The sequence below is a fragment of the Mugil cephalus genome, chromosome 9 (assembly GCF_022458985.1).
Source record: "Mugil cephalus isolate CIBA_MC_2020 chromosome 9, CIBA_Mcephalus_1.1, whole genome shotgun sequence".
Lineage (NCBI taxonomy): Eukaryota > Metazoa > Chordata > Actinopteri > Mugiliformes > Mugilidae > Mugil > Mugil cephalus.
Window position 1 is genome coordinate 27,595,277 of NC_061778.1, and position 15,523 is coordinate 27,610,799.

Sequence of the window (15,523 nt, forward strand, 5' to 3'; positions counted from 1 at the left end):
CCTTGAAGACGTTTCGCCACTCATCCAAGTAGCTTCTTCAGTTCTGATAGACTAGTGGGAAATTGAGGTTTAAATAGGAAAACTCTGTGGGTAACACCCACCAGAAACTTGCTTGACTAGAAACTGGGGTCACTATTTCCATAATGACTGGAACTGTGTGCCTAGGCTACTTACTCTATGAATGGAGCTCTAACGAGGCTATTGTCAGTGGGAACCTCCAGTCTCAAGATGTGAATTGTAAACAGATGGTAAATTAAATCTCAGTCCACCTCCTCTGTTAGGAGAAGTTTTTTCCACTTTGACATAGATGGCTTCCTTTACTCCTCTCTCAACCATCTGTCCTCTCTGGCCAGGACTTTGACATTGTTATCTTCAAAGGAGTGTCCTTTGTCCTTCAGGTGGAGGTGGACTGCTGAGTTGTTCCCTGATGAGCTGGCTCTCCTGTGTTAGGCTGTTTAGTTTCCCCAATGTACAAATCTGTACATTCCTCACTACACTGAACAGCATACACTACATTACTCTCCTTTTGTCTGGGTGTTTTGTCTTTGGGATGGACCAGTTTCTGCCTTAGTGTGTTGCCAGGTCTGAAATAAACTCGGAACCAACACATGAAACAAACCCTCAAAACATGTGGATATCCCAACTAGGCCTTTGTCAAAGGCACAAAAAGTTATCCCAGGAAGGATAGGGAATACGAGCACAGCAGTAGGAAGAACATCGTCATACCCTACGTAGCTGGTGCATCAGAGAAACTGAGGAGAATTTTTGGAAAACACCGCATCCCAGTTTATTTCAAACCTGGCAACACACTAAGACAAAAACAGGTCCACCCCAAAGACAAAACACCTAGACAAAAACAGAGTAATGTAGTGTATGCTGTTCAGTGTAGTGAGAAATGTACAGACTTGTACATCGCAGAAACAAAACAACCCATCCACAAACGCATGGCCCAACACAGGAGTTAAGGAAGCCATCTATGTCAAAGTGGAAAAACCTTCTCTAAACAGAGGAGGTGGACTAAGATTTAATTTACCATCTGTTTACGATTCAGTTTTTACTTCTGTCCCCAAGAAGTTTCAAAACCATTCACACCTTGAGCCTCCAGGCTCCCACCAACAATAGCCTCGTTAGAGCTCTATTCATAAGGTAAGTAGCCTAGGCACACAGTCCCCCCCCCCCCCCCATTCAATGACAGGTAAATACCAGCCATTATGGAAATAGTGACCCCAGTTTCTTTTTCTATTTAAACCTCAATTTCCCACTAGTTTATCAGAACTGAAGAAGCTACTTGGATGAATGGTGAAACGTCTTCAAGAAACTCTACAAGTCCAGCTGACCTTATTCAACGGCTTTTTGGATTTATTCTTGCTCTTTTAAGGTTTCAGGAAGAAAGCACAAAGCTGACTTTATGCAACCACTGCAGTATAGATAGGATCAAAATGATGTTACTTAGTCACAAAACTGGAAAATGTCTTCACGTGAACCCACCTTCACCACTGTCATCATCTTCTGAGGGCTTAAGGAAGCGGCCTTTTAGTGACCCAAGTGAGAGGGAACATTGACTCCAACTTTTCCCAGATGGTGATGATGATGACGCACTGGACTCATCTTTTTCTCTATTTTTTATCCTATCTTCATCCCTAAGCCCCATCTCTCTGCTCCTACCTCTGTCATTATCTCTTTCTTGGTCCCTGTTTCTGTCCCTTTCCCTCTGTCTATCCCTTTCTTTCTCTCGATAGCTGTCTTTCTCATGAGCTCCTCCTCGATACCTTTCTCTCATCCTCTCCTTCTCGCCACCTCTTCCACTGTGGTATCTTCCTCTCTCTCTGGGTGATGAGTCTCTTTCATTTTTTCTCCATCTGTCTCTGCCTTCTCCATCTTCGTCTTTCCTCTTCCATCGTTCCTTGGTCAGTTCCTCTCCTTTCCTCCATCCACCTCTTGCAGCAGTCTCTTCCTGTCCTCTCCTCTGACCATACACTGCTTTCTCGGCATCAGCAAGTCTCTGTTGAAACTCTTCCATGGACTATGAAAGGATGAGAAAAAAAATACATTAAAGGCTTCGCATTTTCACAAATGTCCAAAGTATTGACTTTTGACTAGGTCAAAGCTGAAAGCTAGCTGAAAGTGCATGATCTCTGTATGAAACCAAGACAAAAAAAGATGTGTCTGATAGCAGTCATCTGGAGACATGATGTGGACTAACTGTAATTTTTTTTTGTTACCTGGACATACTTGTGAACAATTACACTCTCTGGACATTTCACTAGGTACCCTGGTCCAGTGAATGCATGTGTGGATGCATACGTCCATGTCTTCTGTGTGCACTTACCTCGACAAGTAACTACTTTTACTATAACTTCCTGTAGGTAAGAAAATCTTTATGCCCTAATCTCTATCCAGTGCCTACTCATCTCCATTTCTGAGTGTCACATGAAAACTCACTCCGTATCTCTCGGCCACAATGTCATCGAGCCTGCGCTTTTCCTTCTCTGCCTGCTCCTTCATCCTTTGGTAGCTCTTCCTCAGCCAGCTCAGACCACCATCATTCACTACAGGGCCTACACGAAGGGACAGACAGAAGAAGTCTCAGAGAAGAAGGAAAGACATGACATTCAACTAATTTAGAGGCTCCGCTGGTACTGTAAACAGTAACAGGTTTCAAGGTATGGAACAAAAGCCTACAAATAGAGGGAACAAATTAAAGGACAGAAATGATGAAGACATTCCATAACTAGATGGACTTGACAATCAAGGAGGCGGAGGAATTGAGAAATCACATGTAAATGTCATTCTTTGTTAGAAAATGAGATAGCACCAGGCATCCAGGATAAAGGCAGAATCACATACAGTGTAATAAGAGGCAGATCAAGGGGAAAACAAGGGAAGGATAAACCAAGGTCAGGATGAATGGCTGACAAAATATGAGATATTTAGAATAGAATAGAATGCCCTTTATTGTCATTATATAGTGTGTAACGAGTTTGGCGAGATTCTCCTTTTCAGTGCAAAAACACAAGTATTTATTTTTTTAAGCTACTGGAAAGAAATGTTTGTTCAAAAACCAAAAGTTGTAACAACTTCCCAGGGCGATAAAACATTGCAAATGTACTGACCAGAACCAAATCTCTGGTCAAGGTCAACACTGATCGCTGTTTGCCTCTAAGAAAATGGCAGTGCTTCATCTGTATATGGTTTATAATAAACAAAAAAATGTTTAAAACAAGTTACATGTTGTTTACAAAGATAACATTTTACACTTGTCAGAGATTATGTTACCAGTGATTATAAAATGGCTGAGATTTGTCAAGAGTCTTTTAAATTACCTTTTTTCCCTGTAGTATCAGTCATCTCCTCTGGGGGCAGACCAGTTCCTCCATCTTTCCAGTATGGATTTAATTCCAGTTTGTGCAAACCAGCCTGACAGAAAACACAGACACAGACACACAGCTGCTAATAATTCATACAATTACACACACAGTGTATGGCTGTCCATGAGGGGAAACCCTCTGTTACTTTGGTAACTGCACAGTTGGTGTACACAAAAACAGGATAGATCATTACTTTCCTCTTACACAGACATATACATTACAATTAGTGTACATCTTCACCACAGCAGAAGGAAACTGGACACATTGGAGGAGCAAACCTGTTCAATGGCCTGAGCCTTGGCTCTCTCTTCCTCTTTCTGTCGTTCTTTGTCAGCCCTTCTCTCTGCAGTGGATGTGGTTTTCATGGCCAAGAAGTCAAAAGTCATCCATTCGTCTCTCTGTGGACAGTTAGGGGCAAAGACAGACAAAGAAACAGAGAGACGTACCAATTGATTAATCAGCACTGTCACTTGACAGGCAACTTAACAAATAATTACTATGCAATACAAGCACCTGCTTGTATTACATAGTATTACATAGGGGTGGTAATAAATCATAATAATGCACTGGTTTAATATGGCACTTTTCCATTTTTAGGTGCTCAAAGCACTTACAATTGTATGCATTATTTATTTGCTCAGACAGGCACACCCTGGTGGTGGTAAACTACCTCAGTAGTCTACAGTGCCTACGGTCTCTCCGACCACCACCGACATCACTGACTCGCAATCATACACCTGGGGGCCAGGTGGGTTAAGTGTGTTGCCCAAGGATACAACAGACAAATAGGGCGGTATTGAACCGCCAACCGTTGTCCAATAACTGCTGTTATTGGACAACAGCTCTACCTCCTGAGCTACTGCCGCCCTAATGGTGCCAATAATCTCCACTGTCAAAACTCAACACACAGATATCCATAGTTGCTATGTTAAACTAATATAAATATACCTAATTAAAATAAAAGACTGTTCATTTTTGACATCAGCCATAAATATTCGAGACCAGTTTAGAAAGGTACCTGGACATTTTGGACTGGGCTGAGGCTGTTCTCCGATGGTTTTGACTCTCGAGGAACCTGCCAGGCTTTAGTTGTCTGAGGCTGAGCCTCAACCCACTCGTCCCCTGAGCCCTAACAAAGAAAGACAAGGAGAGAGGGAGAAAGAGAATGATAAAGAAATGAAGAAGATGGTAAACTGTACTTCTGTATATAAAAAAAGTCATTTTATGACATTTTTGTAAGAAGTTCTAAGCTTACAGAGGATGGCCAACTACACAGTTTTATCTGAAAAGAATCACTTTCACTAAATCACCATTTAGTTGAGTAATGGGTGTCATTTATTTTTTTATTTACTTTTACTTTAGCTATTAACCCGCAGAGCAGGATTTGCAGATATTCATCAGGAATTAACCATGTTTAAAGAGATCATGACCAAATTATTTACCTCTGAGCTATCACCTGAGCCACCTCCTCCATCTGTAGTCTGCTTCTCTTTCTTGGCCTTCTTTTTCTTCTCCTTTTTCCTTTTAGATTTCTTCTCTTTCTTCTTTTTGCTCTTTTCGGAGACCTCCTGTTGAAATCCAGAAGGAATTACTTATAGATTATATTTCGATCTCTCATCTCATCTTCCATACCGCTTAATCCTGCACTAGGGCCGTGGGGGTTGCTGGAGCCTATCCCAGCTGGCATCGGGCGAGAGACGGGGTACACCCTGGACAGGTCACCAGCCTATCACAGGGCTATATATATAGATTTATAGAATATTATTTAATCTCAATATTCAATGTACATGGTTCCTGAATCATTTGTCAGTCACACAAGGTAAGAATAAACAATTCCATAGGGTTTAATATGACGTTGGCCCACTCTTTACACCTTTTGCACCTATAACAGTTTCAACTTCACAACTTTCTGTGAAGACTTTCCACAAGGTTTAGGAGTGTGTTTATGGGAATTGTTGACCATTCTTCAAGAAGTGCATTTGTGAAGTCAGACACTGATGGTGGATGAGAAGGCCTGACTTGCAGTCTTTGTTCTAATTCATCCCAAAAGTGTTCTATCAGGTTCAGTCAGGACTTTGTGCAGGCCAGTAAAGTACTTCCATACCAGACTCACTCATCCACAGTCATGTTGGAACGGGAAGGGGCCATCCCTAAAGTGTCGGGAGCATGGGATTGTCCAAAATCTCTTGGTATGCTGAAGCATTCAAAATTCTTTTTACTTTTCCTTTTAAAAAAAATCTGGGATTTGTCACAGTCAGATGTTCACAACACTTTTTTTCAGGGATTGTATGATGGCATGGACGAAGGAGCTTTCTGGGGACCTCAGAAAAAGTAGTTTTTGCTGGAAAAAGGTTAAAAAAACATCTCTAAAGAGTTTGGAATCCAAAATACATGATCAGACAGACTGTGACTGTGGGATTTAAGTAGACTGTTACCCTCCATAAGAGTGATCAACCAACAAAGATCACTCCAAAAGTAAAATGATAGCTTCTAAGCAACTGTAGGTCTCTTCCACAATGGCTGATGTTAATGTTCATGAAACCACCATCAGAAGAACCATGGTGTGGGTGGCAGAGTGGCAAGGACAAAAACACCACGCATTTCTGCGTGTTTGCAGCAGACAATTGGGAAAATGTTTTGTGGACAGATATGACCACGTTCCAAATACTGTGTTAGTCCCCTTATCCCTCTTTATCAATAGCATTTAAAAGTACTGCACAGTATTGAAAGTGGAATTTCTCTGATGCCTTCTCTGTGTACTGCAGTGGAGGATCTAATAACTTTGGCAGTGAAGTTCACCAGCAAACTGTTGATTTGCAGCCTCCTTCTCTCTGTTATCGCAGAAGGTTTGGTGAAGTTGTTAACTGACTGCTGTCGATGGGATTTGGACCATTTCTCTGCTACTGGTAGCAGAAGCTATGTTATGTCACATTAGTATGGGCTTCATCTTCAGTGAAGTATTTTCACACACTTGAGGAACCGCTGCTAGTTTGCCGCAATGACTCACTGGGCTCCACACCTGTGACAATAAGTTCCACACCGAGGCATTGACAGCTCTGCTCTCTGATGACAGTAAGTTTGGCTTTACTGTGATCGATGGTAGTGGGGCACAGTTTGGCACATTGCAGGTCAACACCAGGGAGGTGCTGCACAAGTTCACTGTAGACTTACCCATGTCTGCTTGTCTGAGAAGGGAGAAGAGACATAACTATGTGAGAAAAATAGCTGAGACAGCTGTCCAGTTCTTTGTGACCAACAACAAAGTCAATGTGGCAGGAATGGTCTTGGCTGGTTCTGCTGACTTCAAGACTGAACTCAGCAAGTCAGACATGTTTGACCCAAGGTTACAATCCAAGGTTCTGAAGTTGGTGGACATCTCCTATGGAGGATAGAATGAGAATGGTTTCAACCAGGCCATCTAGCTCTCAGCAGAGGTTCTCTCAAATGTCAAGTTCATCCAAGAAAAGAAACTCACAGGGCGGTACTTTGATGAGATCAGCCAGGACACAGGGAAGTACTGCTTTGGTGTGGAGGACACACTCAAAGCCCTGGAAATGGGAGCAATGGAGATCTACGAGAATTTAGACACCATGCGATATATTCTCTGTGTGCATGGGGCCAAGAGCAATGGAGCACAAAATGATGAGAAGACTTTGTACTTGATGCCAGAGCAGGAGAAAGACAAGTCTCAATTCACAAAAGGAAGAGAGACAATGTTTCCATTGCCACAAGCACACACGTCATTGCCAACTGTCTTGCATTAAAACATAAAGAACAAGGGAAATCTGAACAGCCTACTCCTAATGGGATAGGGTTGGTAAAGGTGGAACGAAACTCGCCTCAAACTTTCAGTTCCAGCGACACCACCGATAAGTGTTTCAAGCCCTTCACCTTCAATGGTTTGGTGTCCCCGGCTTGTGACCCTGCTGACTGACGTCCGGTGCATATCCTACATGACACAGGTTGTTCCAAGTCCCTTATCCTTTCCTCTGCCCTGCCGTTTACTAAGCAGTCTTCTTGTGGTTACCGTTCTGTGTGGCGTGAAAATGGGGTACATAAGCCAACCCGTCTGTCAGGTTTATGTGCAAATTAACTAAATTTGTGGTTATTTCTCAGTGTCTCTGTGTTCGAAGTTACCCATCGAAGGCATCAATTTTGTCATGGGAAATGACATAGCTGGAGGAAAAGTAACTCCTCCGCTGGAGGTGTTTGACTCACTCCAGCGCACCAAACCTGACCAGATACCCCCCAAAAACAAAGATGGACGTTGTGCTTGTGGGGTAACTCCTGCTTAGGCATTTAAAAGAAAAAAAAAACAGACGTGTGATGCTGTAGCTTAGGGGGAAGCATTTTTGTTAAGCAGTGGCGTGTATTTTAAGTGGGGGGTGTTACGGCCGTGACCTGTTGGCGGTATTTCTCTCCCCTCCCAGGGTGCGTGCGTGTACTTTTGTGTGTGTGTGTCTGTTTGTATCCTGACTTAAGTGTCTTGTCCAGTGGGCGTGTTCTTTCAGTCCGGAGCTGATTCGTGCGGCCCCAGCCAACTGCCATTCGCCAGCCATAAAAGTCAGTCAGGCACGACAGGCGGTAGCAGACACCCTCCTCGACAACTTTGTTTGAACATAAGAGTAACTAGAATTAATGAGCTGTGTGTGTGTGTCCCAGATTTGGGCCAGGGTAAGATTCAACACTATTACTGATTTTGTTTTGCACTCACGGTTAGTTTCCACGATTGTTTAGACACACTACATATAGAGGTGCTGTTCCCTTGTATTTTTGGTTACGCACACTAGAGCAGCTAGATAGGTTTCGTTTTAGGAACATTTACGTTTATTATCACCAGCACTTTCACATTAGTTTTTAGACAGAAAGCTCCATTTTATTTTAAAGGAGTCCTCTTTTTGTTATATTTCTTTATTTGATTTAACAGCACCCGTCGGGTCCATTTCAGTTGTCCGCATTGTCTTTTCAATAAATACGCACTTTGCCACAATCTTTCATCTGATTGTGCGTGTGTTACTTCCCTTTTCCCCGTAACAAGCCGGGGACCGTAACACCAGGTCACCTTCTTCCATTACTCTGAGGTTCAGTTCTGTTTTGACAGATGGGGGTAAGCATGGGCACCGTGACTGGTCTGTTGCTATGGAGCCCCATACTGAAGATGCACTGGGGATTCTGACACCTGTCTATCGGAACAAGCACTAAATTCTTCAGCAATTTGAACTGCAGTAGTTTGTCTGTTGGATTGGTCCACACTGGCCAGCCTTCACTCCTGCATGCATCATTGAGCCTTGGTCGTAACCCTGTTGTACTGTTCCTTCCTTGGATCACTTTTGATAGATACTGACCACTGCAGACTGTGAACAACCCACGAGAGCTGCAATTTTGTAGATTCCCTGACCTAGTCGTCCAGTCATCACAATTTGGCTATTATCAAACTCAGTCAAATACTGACACTTGCCCATGCTTTTTGCATCAACGTTGAGGACAAAATGTTCTCTTATTGCCTATTCACGCCCAATATTATATCCTGCCCACTAACAGGTGCCGTGTTGAAGAGATAATCATTGTTATTAACTTCACCTGTGAGTGGTCATTATGGTGTGCCTGATCGGTGTAAACTGTCACCACTAATTTGGAGAAAAGTAGTAGTCTATTTCACTAGATAAAACAGGGACATGTGTCTTTCAGATGCACAGGGCTTTCGCTTACATGCAAAACTTTAAGAGATTTAACAAATCTTACTTCTTCTAACTGTTGCAGCCTCTGGTTGACCTCAGGGAGCATCCAAGTATCCTCCCCTCTCTGCCTTTTCAGCTCCTTCCTCCTCTCTTCCTTCTCACACTGATGCTTGGCCTGGATGACAAAATGGAAATACGAGAGACTAATCAAAAGAGAAATAAAACATAAAGAGAGGGCACAGCAGAAACAGAATTTACATATATGCCTTTACAATGTTAATCCAATTTAGAGGACAACTAAAATTATTTGAAAGACTAAAACAGAAATGTTGGTATCTCTGTTAGTAAACAGCTTCATATTGATGAACATGTCTACAAACAAGACGTAAGTATGACATTTGCGACTGGCGAGTACTTAAGTCATAACGGGCCAGTTCCTCTGCAAACGCTGCAGAATAAATCAGACCCAAATACACTCTTTTTTTTCTTGCCAGATCAAGTACAGGTGAGCAAAGAAGATAACGTGGTTCCAGCGTATAATGCTCATCTACAGTAAGTATCGTCTGCTCTGAGACAGTCTGGATATCTGTGTAAACAAAGCTGCGTGGCGGAACGATAGCACAACTGGGAAAACTTTTTTTATTTTATTTTTTTTATTTTAGTGATTGCCACGGCAAGGCTGCGCTTATCTTTGAATGGGACACCGTGAATAGCTGCATAACATATCTATAAAAGACTGCCATCTACTTCACTTAGTGTTTGTGCTCTAATTTCCGCCCCTCCACAGACAAGATCATATGAACACACACAGGTACTGTTAGCTTTCCGGGAGGGAGGAAAGAGACACGATATTTCTCGAAAATACACTAAAGGACATAGCTAACATTACAGTGAGGGTAACATTAGCTGTTAGCCTACTTAGCTTAATAGATTTGGTTCGGAGAAAGCAGGTAACGTTATGGTTTTACCCAGAACCTACGCGTTACCGTGAAGAGTCGTTGTCACCAAAGCCCGTGGTTCATACCTTTTCTATCGCCTCTTTTCGTGCTTGTCTCTTCTTTTCCTTTCGATCTTCGATGCTGATCGAGCTCTCAAAACTGAGCCCGTGCGCCGCCATGATGCCGCCGTCAATGTATTCGTGTAATGTCGTAAAGCGTTGCCGTTTACGACAGCTTCGTGACACATGTAGTGCAGACTAACGAGAGAAGACAGTGTAGGGTTTACGCAACCCTACACATTAACCACGTTAAACAGCAATTTATACGTTTATACGTTTGTACTGAATAAAAAGAAGAATATAGGAAATGTCAACAATACTTGAGTGCATCCAACCGCACATCACATTACTAGTAGGCTACGTGTACCTTTTACCGAGCATCCAACAGTTTCATCTAAAAGCGTGGAGTGATGAAAGGCCGCTAGATTGTCTGACCATTAATAAATAACATCTGAATGTTGGAACATAAATTGATAGAATAAAAAAGGGAGTGAATGGTGTCTGGCTCAATCTTCAAGCATGAACAAAGAGGTAAAACAAAATAAATGAGGTAGTAAAATATAGATGAGGTAGTAAGGTAGTAAAATATAGGTAGTGAGGTAGTAAAACATAGAAAAGACACAAGATAAAACAAAGGGTATTGTTGGGTAGTCTGTTTCATATCAAAGATGGTGAATGGGGTTAAGGTCAGATCTTCCACACCAAACTCAAAATGTACAGGTGTTAACGAATAGCCTATGTATTTTTTTTTTTGTCTAACATGCTCTAACTCCCCACATGTTTTAGTAACCATATAGGTTTCATTTGCATTGTCATTGCAAAATGTGCCCAGGTTTTCCACACTCATCGCTCATCCTCGCACATCATTTGTAGATTTTTTTTTCATTCAAACTATTGTCGCTAAAGTGTCCAGAGTCACCAAGCTGACACTAAGCAATTGAAAGCATCCAATTTTTAAAAAAGCAAGTTTAAAATATAACCGCATGCTGTCCTATTGAGATTTCCTGTCTGCTGGATCAAGCCACATTTATGAGAAGCAGAAGAATGGTTTTATTGTAACATGTCACAATGAAATTATAAAGACCTACTCCATACGGTGTATACGGTATATAAAGATATATAAAAACAGTGCACATACAATAGGACAGTACACAGAGATAAAAGTCAGGTAAATTCATGAAAACCAGCATAAGACTACAATCATGCATGGAGGACAGAAACAGTGACACATTTTCAGAATGATCACACATATCACTTATCCATCAGAGGATTGTTTTCAAAATAAATGTCTATTAACTCTAGTGTGCTGATGTGAAATGTCTTGTAGACTGTTCAGTTAATAGGACCTGCACCTGGAGAAGGGATACCCTTACATTTTAATTATTGTTCCAAATGCCAAGTGAGAAATCTATGGGCTCAACAACAACAATAGTCAAATCTCTCTTTTACTTTCCCACACACACCATAATCAATAAACCACCTGTCAATAAAAAGTCACCACGGCCTCAGCACCGTGATGTGTTTGTCACTGTAGGTCCCAGAGGACTGAGAAACCACAGGAGTAATTTTACCAAGAGCTGCTGACCAATTATCAATCAAGCACAGAGGGGCCACAAAAAATGGCCAGGCTCCATTCTGTCAGTATCAATATTCTATTATGCTACAATTCATTCTTTTAGCCGTTGGATTAAAAAACAATCCTGTAGATGGAAGAAAGAGAGAATGTGATTTCAGAACACATGAAGTCATAATTTGGGTAGAGATTTGAGCAACTGTTTCCAAAATTTATGTTGTCCACACATAAAACTAGATTTTTTTTTCAATACTTTCTACCAAACAGCTCAGAAAAGTATCTTAATTGGTAAAGTGCTAGGTTAGATAGACCTATTGTTTTTTTTCAATGAATAAATCTAATCTATAATACTAAATATCAACACGGATCAGCAAAATAATAAAATGACACAATGCTTGAAACCACCTAGGAATAAATCAACTATGATGTCAGAATTTAATACAGTTGACCAAGAAACCATATAGCAAACAGTTCAGCATATTAAACCATCGACATGCTGTCTTGACACAGTGTCATCTGACTTTTTTAAAACTATCATAAGCTTTGTCCAAACAGATCTTCAGCAAATAATAAATTATTCACTTCAATCAGGCACATTTCCTAAACCCCTAAAAGTAGCTGCCATCAAGCCACTCTTAAAAAAGAAAACGCTGGATGCTTCAATTTTAACCAACTATAGACCTGTCTCAAATCTTCCTTTTATAGCCAAGATTGTTGAGAAAGTGGTATTTAATCAACTCAGCAACTTCTTGAACTCAGTGGACTCTTAGACAAATTTCAATCAGGCTTCGGACCTCACCACAGTACAGAAATGGCTCTTATTAGAGTGTTAAATGACATAAGGTTGAACACCGACTCAGGCAAGGTGTCAGTTTTGGTCTTGCTGGATCTCAGTGCTGCGTTCAACACTGTGGATCACAGTATACTGCTGAACAGGTTGGAAACCTGGGCAGGACTCAGCGGAACAGTCTTAGAATGGTTCTACTTGGAGGAGCAGAGTTATTTTCTGACCATAGGAAATTATCAATCTGACCAAGTGACTATGACATATGGAGTTCCTCAGGGGTCCATCCTTGGACCCCTACTTTTGAGCCTATATATGCTTCCTTTGGGACAACATTCTGCAACATTGTAATGTCAACTATCATAGTTATGGAGATGACACTCAAATATATCTCACACTGTCTCCAGATGACTGCAGTCCAATAGAGTCATTGTGTCACTGCTTAGGGCAAGTCAAAAATTGGATGAACCAAAATTTCCTTCAGTTAAACCAAGATAAAACTGATGTCACTGTTTGCAGCAACAAAGAGAAGAGGGTTATTGTCAGTAAACACCTTGAGTGACTGTCTGTAGAAACTAAAGACCAAGTCCGAAACCTTGGCGTGCTGATAGACTCAGATCTGACCTTCAACAGTCATATCAGATCAGTCATCAAAACAGACTTTTATCAACTTAAGAACATATCCAGAATTAAAGGCTTTATGTCCCAAACAGATCAGGAGAAAATGATTCATGTGTTCATCTCCAATAGACTCGACTACTGTAATGGTATTCTGACTGGACTCCCCCAAAAAAGTATCAAACACCGCAGCTCGAGTTTTAACCAGAACAAAGAGATCAGATCATTTCACCCCAGTTCTCAAGTCTTTACATTGACTCCCAGTCAGCTTCTGAATAGATTTTAAAGTTCTGCTACTGGTTTACAATATACTGAATGGTTTACGTCCAGAATACATGAATGACATGTTAAAGAGTATAAACCCAGTAGAGCTCTGAGATCTACTGACTCAGGTCAGATAGTGGAGCACAGAGTTCAAACCAGACATGGTGGAGCAGCATTTAGCTGTTATGCTGCACACAACTGGAAAAAAATACCAGCAGAACTCAAATCAGTCCCAGCTGTGAGTACCTTTAAATTCAGGTTAAAAACATTTCAATTTTCATGTGCTTATGGCTGAGCTGTAAATAATTTTAAATTGTAATCTTGGATCTGCAATGTAAGCCCTCTTAATTGTTTTAATGTATTTCTATTTCTTGTACTTGTTCTGTTTTATGCTGCTCTTTTTAATGCTTTGTCTTTATGTAAAGCATTGAGTTGCCTCCTGGTATGAAATGCGCTATACAAATAAAAAATGCCTTGCCTTGCCTATTGTTTATACCTAACCAAGGCTGTTGTGCCATCACGCCAGTAGATCCCCTGTTGCAACCCGGGGGGTTTTACTCAAATTTCTTTCTGGTAACAAAGAAAGACAGCGGACTCTGTCCCATCCTCGACCTGAGGGGTCTAAACAGATTCCTGAAGGTCCTGAGGTTACACATGCTCAGCACTGCAGAGATTCTGCACACTGTTGCCAGAGGGGAGTGGTTTACATCAATAGACCTGAAGGTTGCCTACTTTCATATCCCCATAGCTCCACACCACAGACAGTTTCTGCAGTTCGCTTTTCACAGGCGTCATTTCCAATTCAGGGTGCTACCGTTTGGCCTCTCCCTTTCCCTACAGGTGTTCACCAGGTGTGTGATGGCAGCCCCATCGCCCCTACAGTCGAGGGGCATCCTCCCATATCTGGACGACTGGCTCATGTGTGCGCCATCCCAGTCTCAAGTGGCCCTGGACACGACAAATCTCCATGGATCATTTCTCCTTTAGGGCATGCCCATGGGTTCCATCTCATCCAGTCAGGAAGCCATCAGGGGTGCTGTGTGGCAGAACCAGACAGCTTAGGGCCTGTGGTCGACTCGAGACCACTCGGTGCATATAAACGTTCTGGAGCTGCGGGCTGTGAAGAGGGCACTGCATTGTTTCCTTCCCTTCCTGAGAGGCTGGCATGTGCTTATACGGTCGGACAATGTCTCAACTGTTTTACCACATAAATCACCAGGGGGCACCAGGTCTGCCCAATTGTTGCAGGCATCCCAGGACCTCCTGTTGTGGGCAGTGCCATGCCTGGCCAGCCTGAGAGCAATGTATTTGCCTGGGAAAGGGAACCAGGCTGCTGGCTTCCTCTGCTATTACAAACCTCCGCCAGGGGAATGGCGTCTTCATTCGGAGGTGGTTCTCAACATCTGGGACATCTTCGGCAGGGCAGAGGTGGATCTTTTTGTCATGGAGGAGTCGACCCATTGCCCCCTCTGGTTCTCTTTGACAGAGGAGAGCAGCCCTTTGAGTCTGGCCAGACAGTCTCCTCTATGTGTTTCCACCAATCCCTCTGATTTTTCCAACACTACAGAGGGTCCTCCAGCAGGGTCACAGACTGCTGTTGGTAGCCCCCTTCTGGCCAGGGAGGACGTGGTTCCCACTGCTGTGCAGGCTCTGCTGCAGCTCCCCGACAGGAAGGATCTCCTGTCTCAGTTACAGGGCCAGATTTAGCATCCCGACCCTCTTCGCCTGCAACTATGGGTCTGGCCGCTGCAGGGCCCAACCCACTGCTGACATAGTGTTCAAATGCTGTCTGCAATACCATATTGAATGCCAGGGCGCCTTCTACCCAGATGCAATATGAAAATAGGTGGCAGCTGTTCACTCAATGGTGTTCAGACAGGGGTGAGGACCCCATGAACTGTTCAGTCCTACCAACAGGCACCACAGATAAGAACGACCAGACTTCTTGGCGCTTGGACCACCTGGAGATAGTGTTCTCAAAAAAAATTGAGAAATGCAAGATCTCTCTCTGACTAGAACTACAAACTATGAAATATATACTTGTAACCAAAATTACAATGTTTAATCTATACTCAGCTCTTGATTTGTGTCAATTTACAGTTTTGTTCATTTTTGTAGCTTCAAATTAGATAAAGTTAGCCCTTGAGTATTTTAATCATAAGTCTCTATCATGGAGCCATACTGCCATCCAGAGGCTGGCTAAGGAAATGTCTACAAAGCAAGACTGGTTAGCCTAGCCCA

General features: G+C 42.4%; 1 protein-coding gene and 1 pseudogene across 1 annotated transcript in view; one reads left to right on the top strand and one right to left on the bottom strand.

Annotated features, from left to right (window-relative positions):
• cwf19l2 (CWF19 like cell cycle control factor 2) overlaps positions 1 to 10,202 on the bottom strand; it is a 30,747-nt gene extending 20,545 nt beyond the window's left edge. The window contains exons 1-8 of the mRNA XM_047594266.1: positions 10,071 to 10,202; positions 9,111 to 9,221; positions 4,811 to 4,936; positions 4,387 to 4,497; positions 3,647 to 3,766; positions 3,324 to 3,417; positions 2,443 to 2,558; positions 1,489 to 2,023 (exon numbers count right to left, since the gene is read on the bottom strand). Of these exons, the coding sequence (XP_047450222.1) occupies positions 1,489 to 2,023; positions 2,443 to 2,558; positions 3,324 to 3,417; positions 3,647 to 3,766; positions 4,387 to 4,497; positions 4,811 to 4,936; positions 9,111 to 9,221; positions 10,071 to 10,163 (1,306 nt within the window). The 5' untranslated portion in view covers positions 10,164 to 10,202. The remainder of the gene's footprint in view (positions 1 to 1,488; positions 2,024 to 2,442; positions 2,559 to 3,323; positions 3,418 to 3,646; positions 3,767 to 4,386; positions 4,498 to 4,810; positions 4,937 to 9,110; positions 9,222 to 10,070) is intronic.
• Positions 10,203 to 14,272: 4,070 nt separating this feature from the next.
• LOC125013890 lies at positions 14,273 to 15,052 on the top strand (annotated as a pseudogene).
• Positions 15,053 to 15,523: the final 471 nt, after the last annotated feature.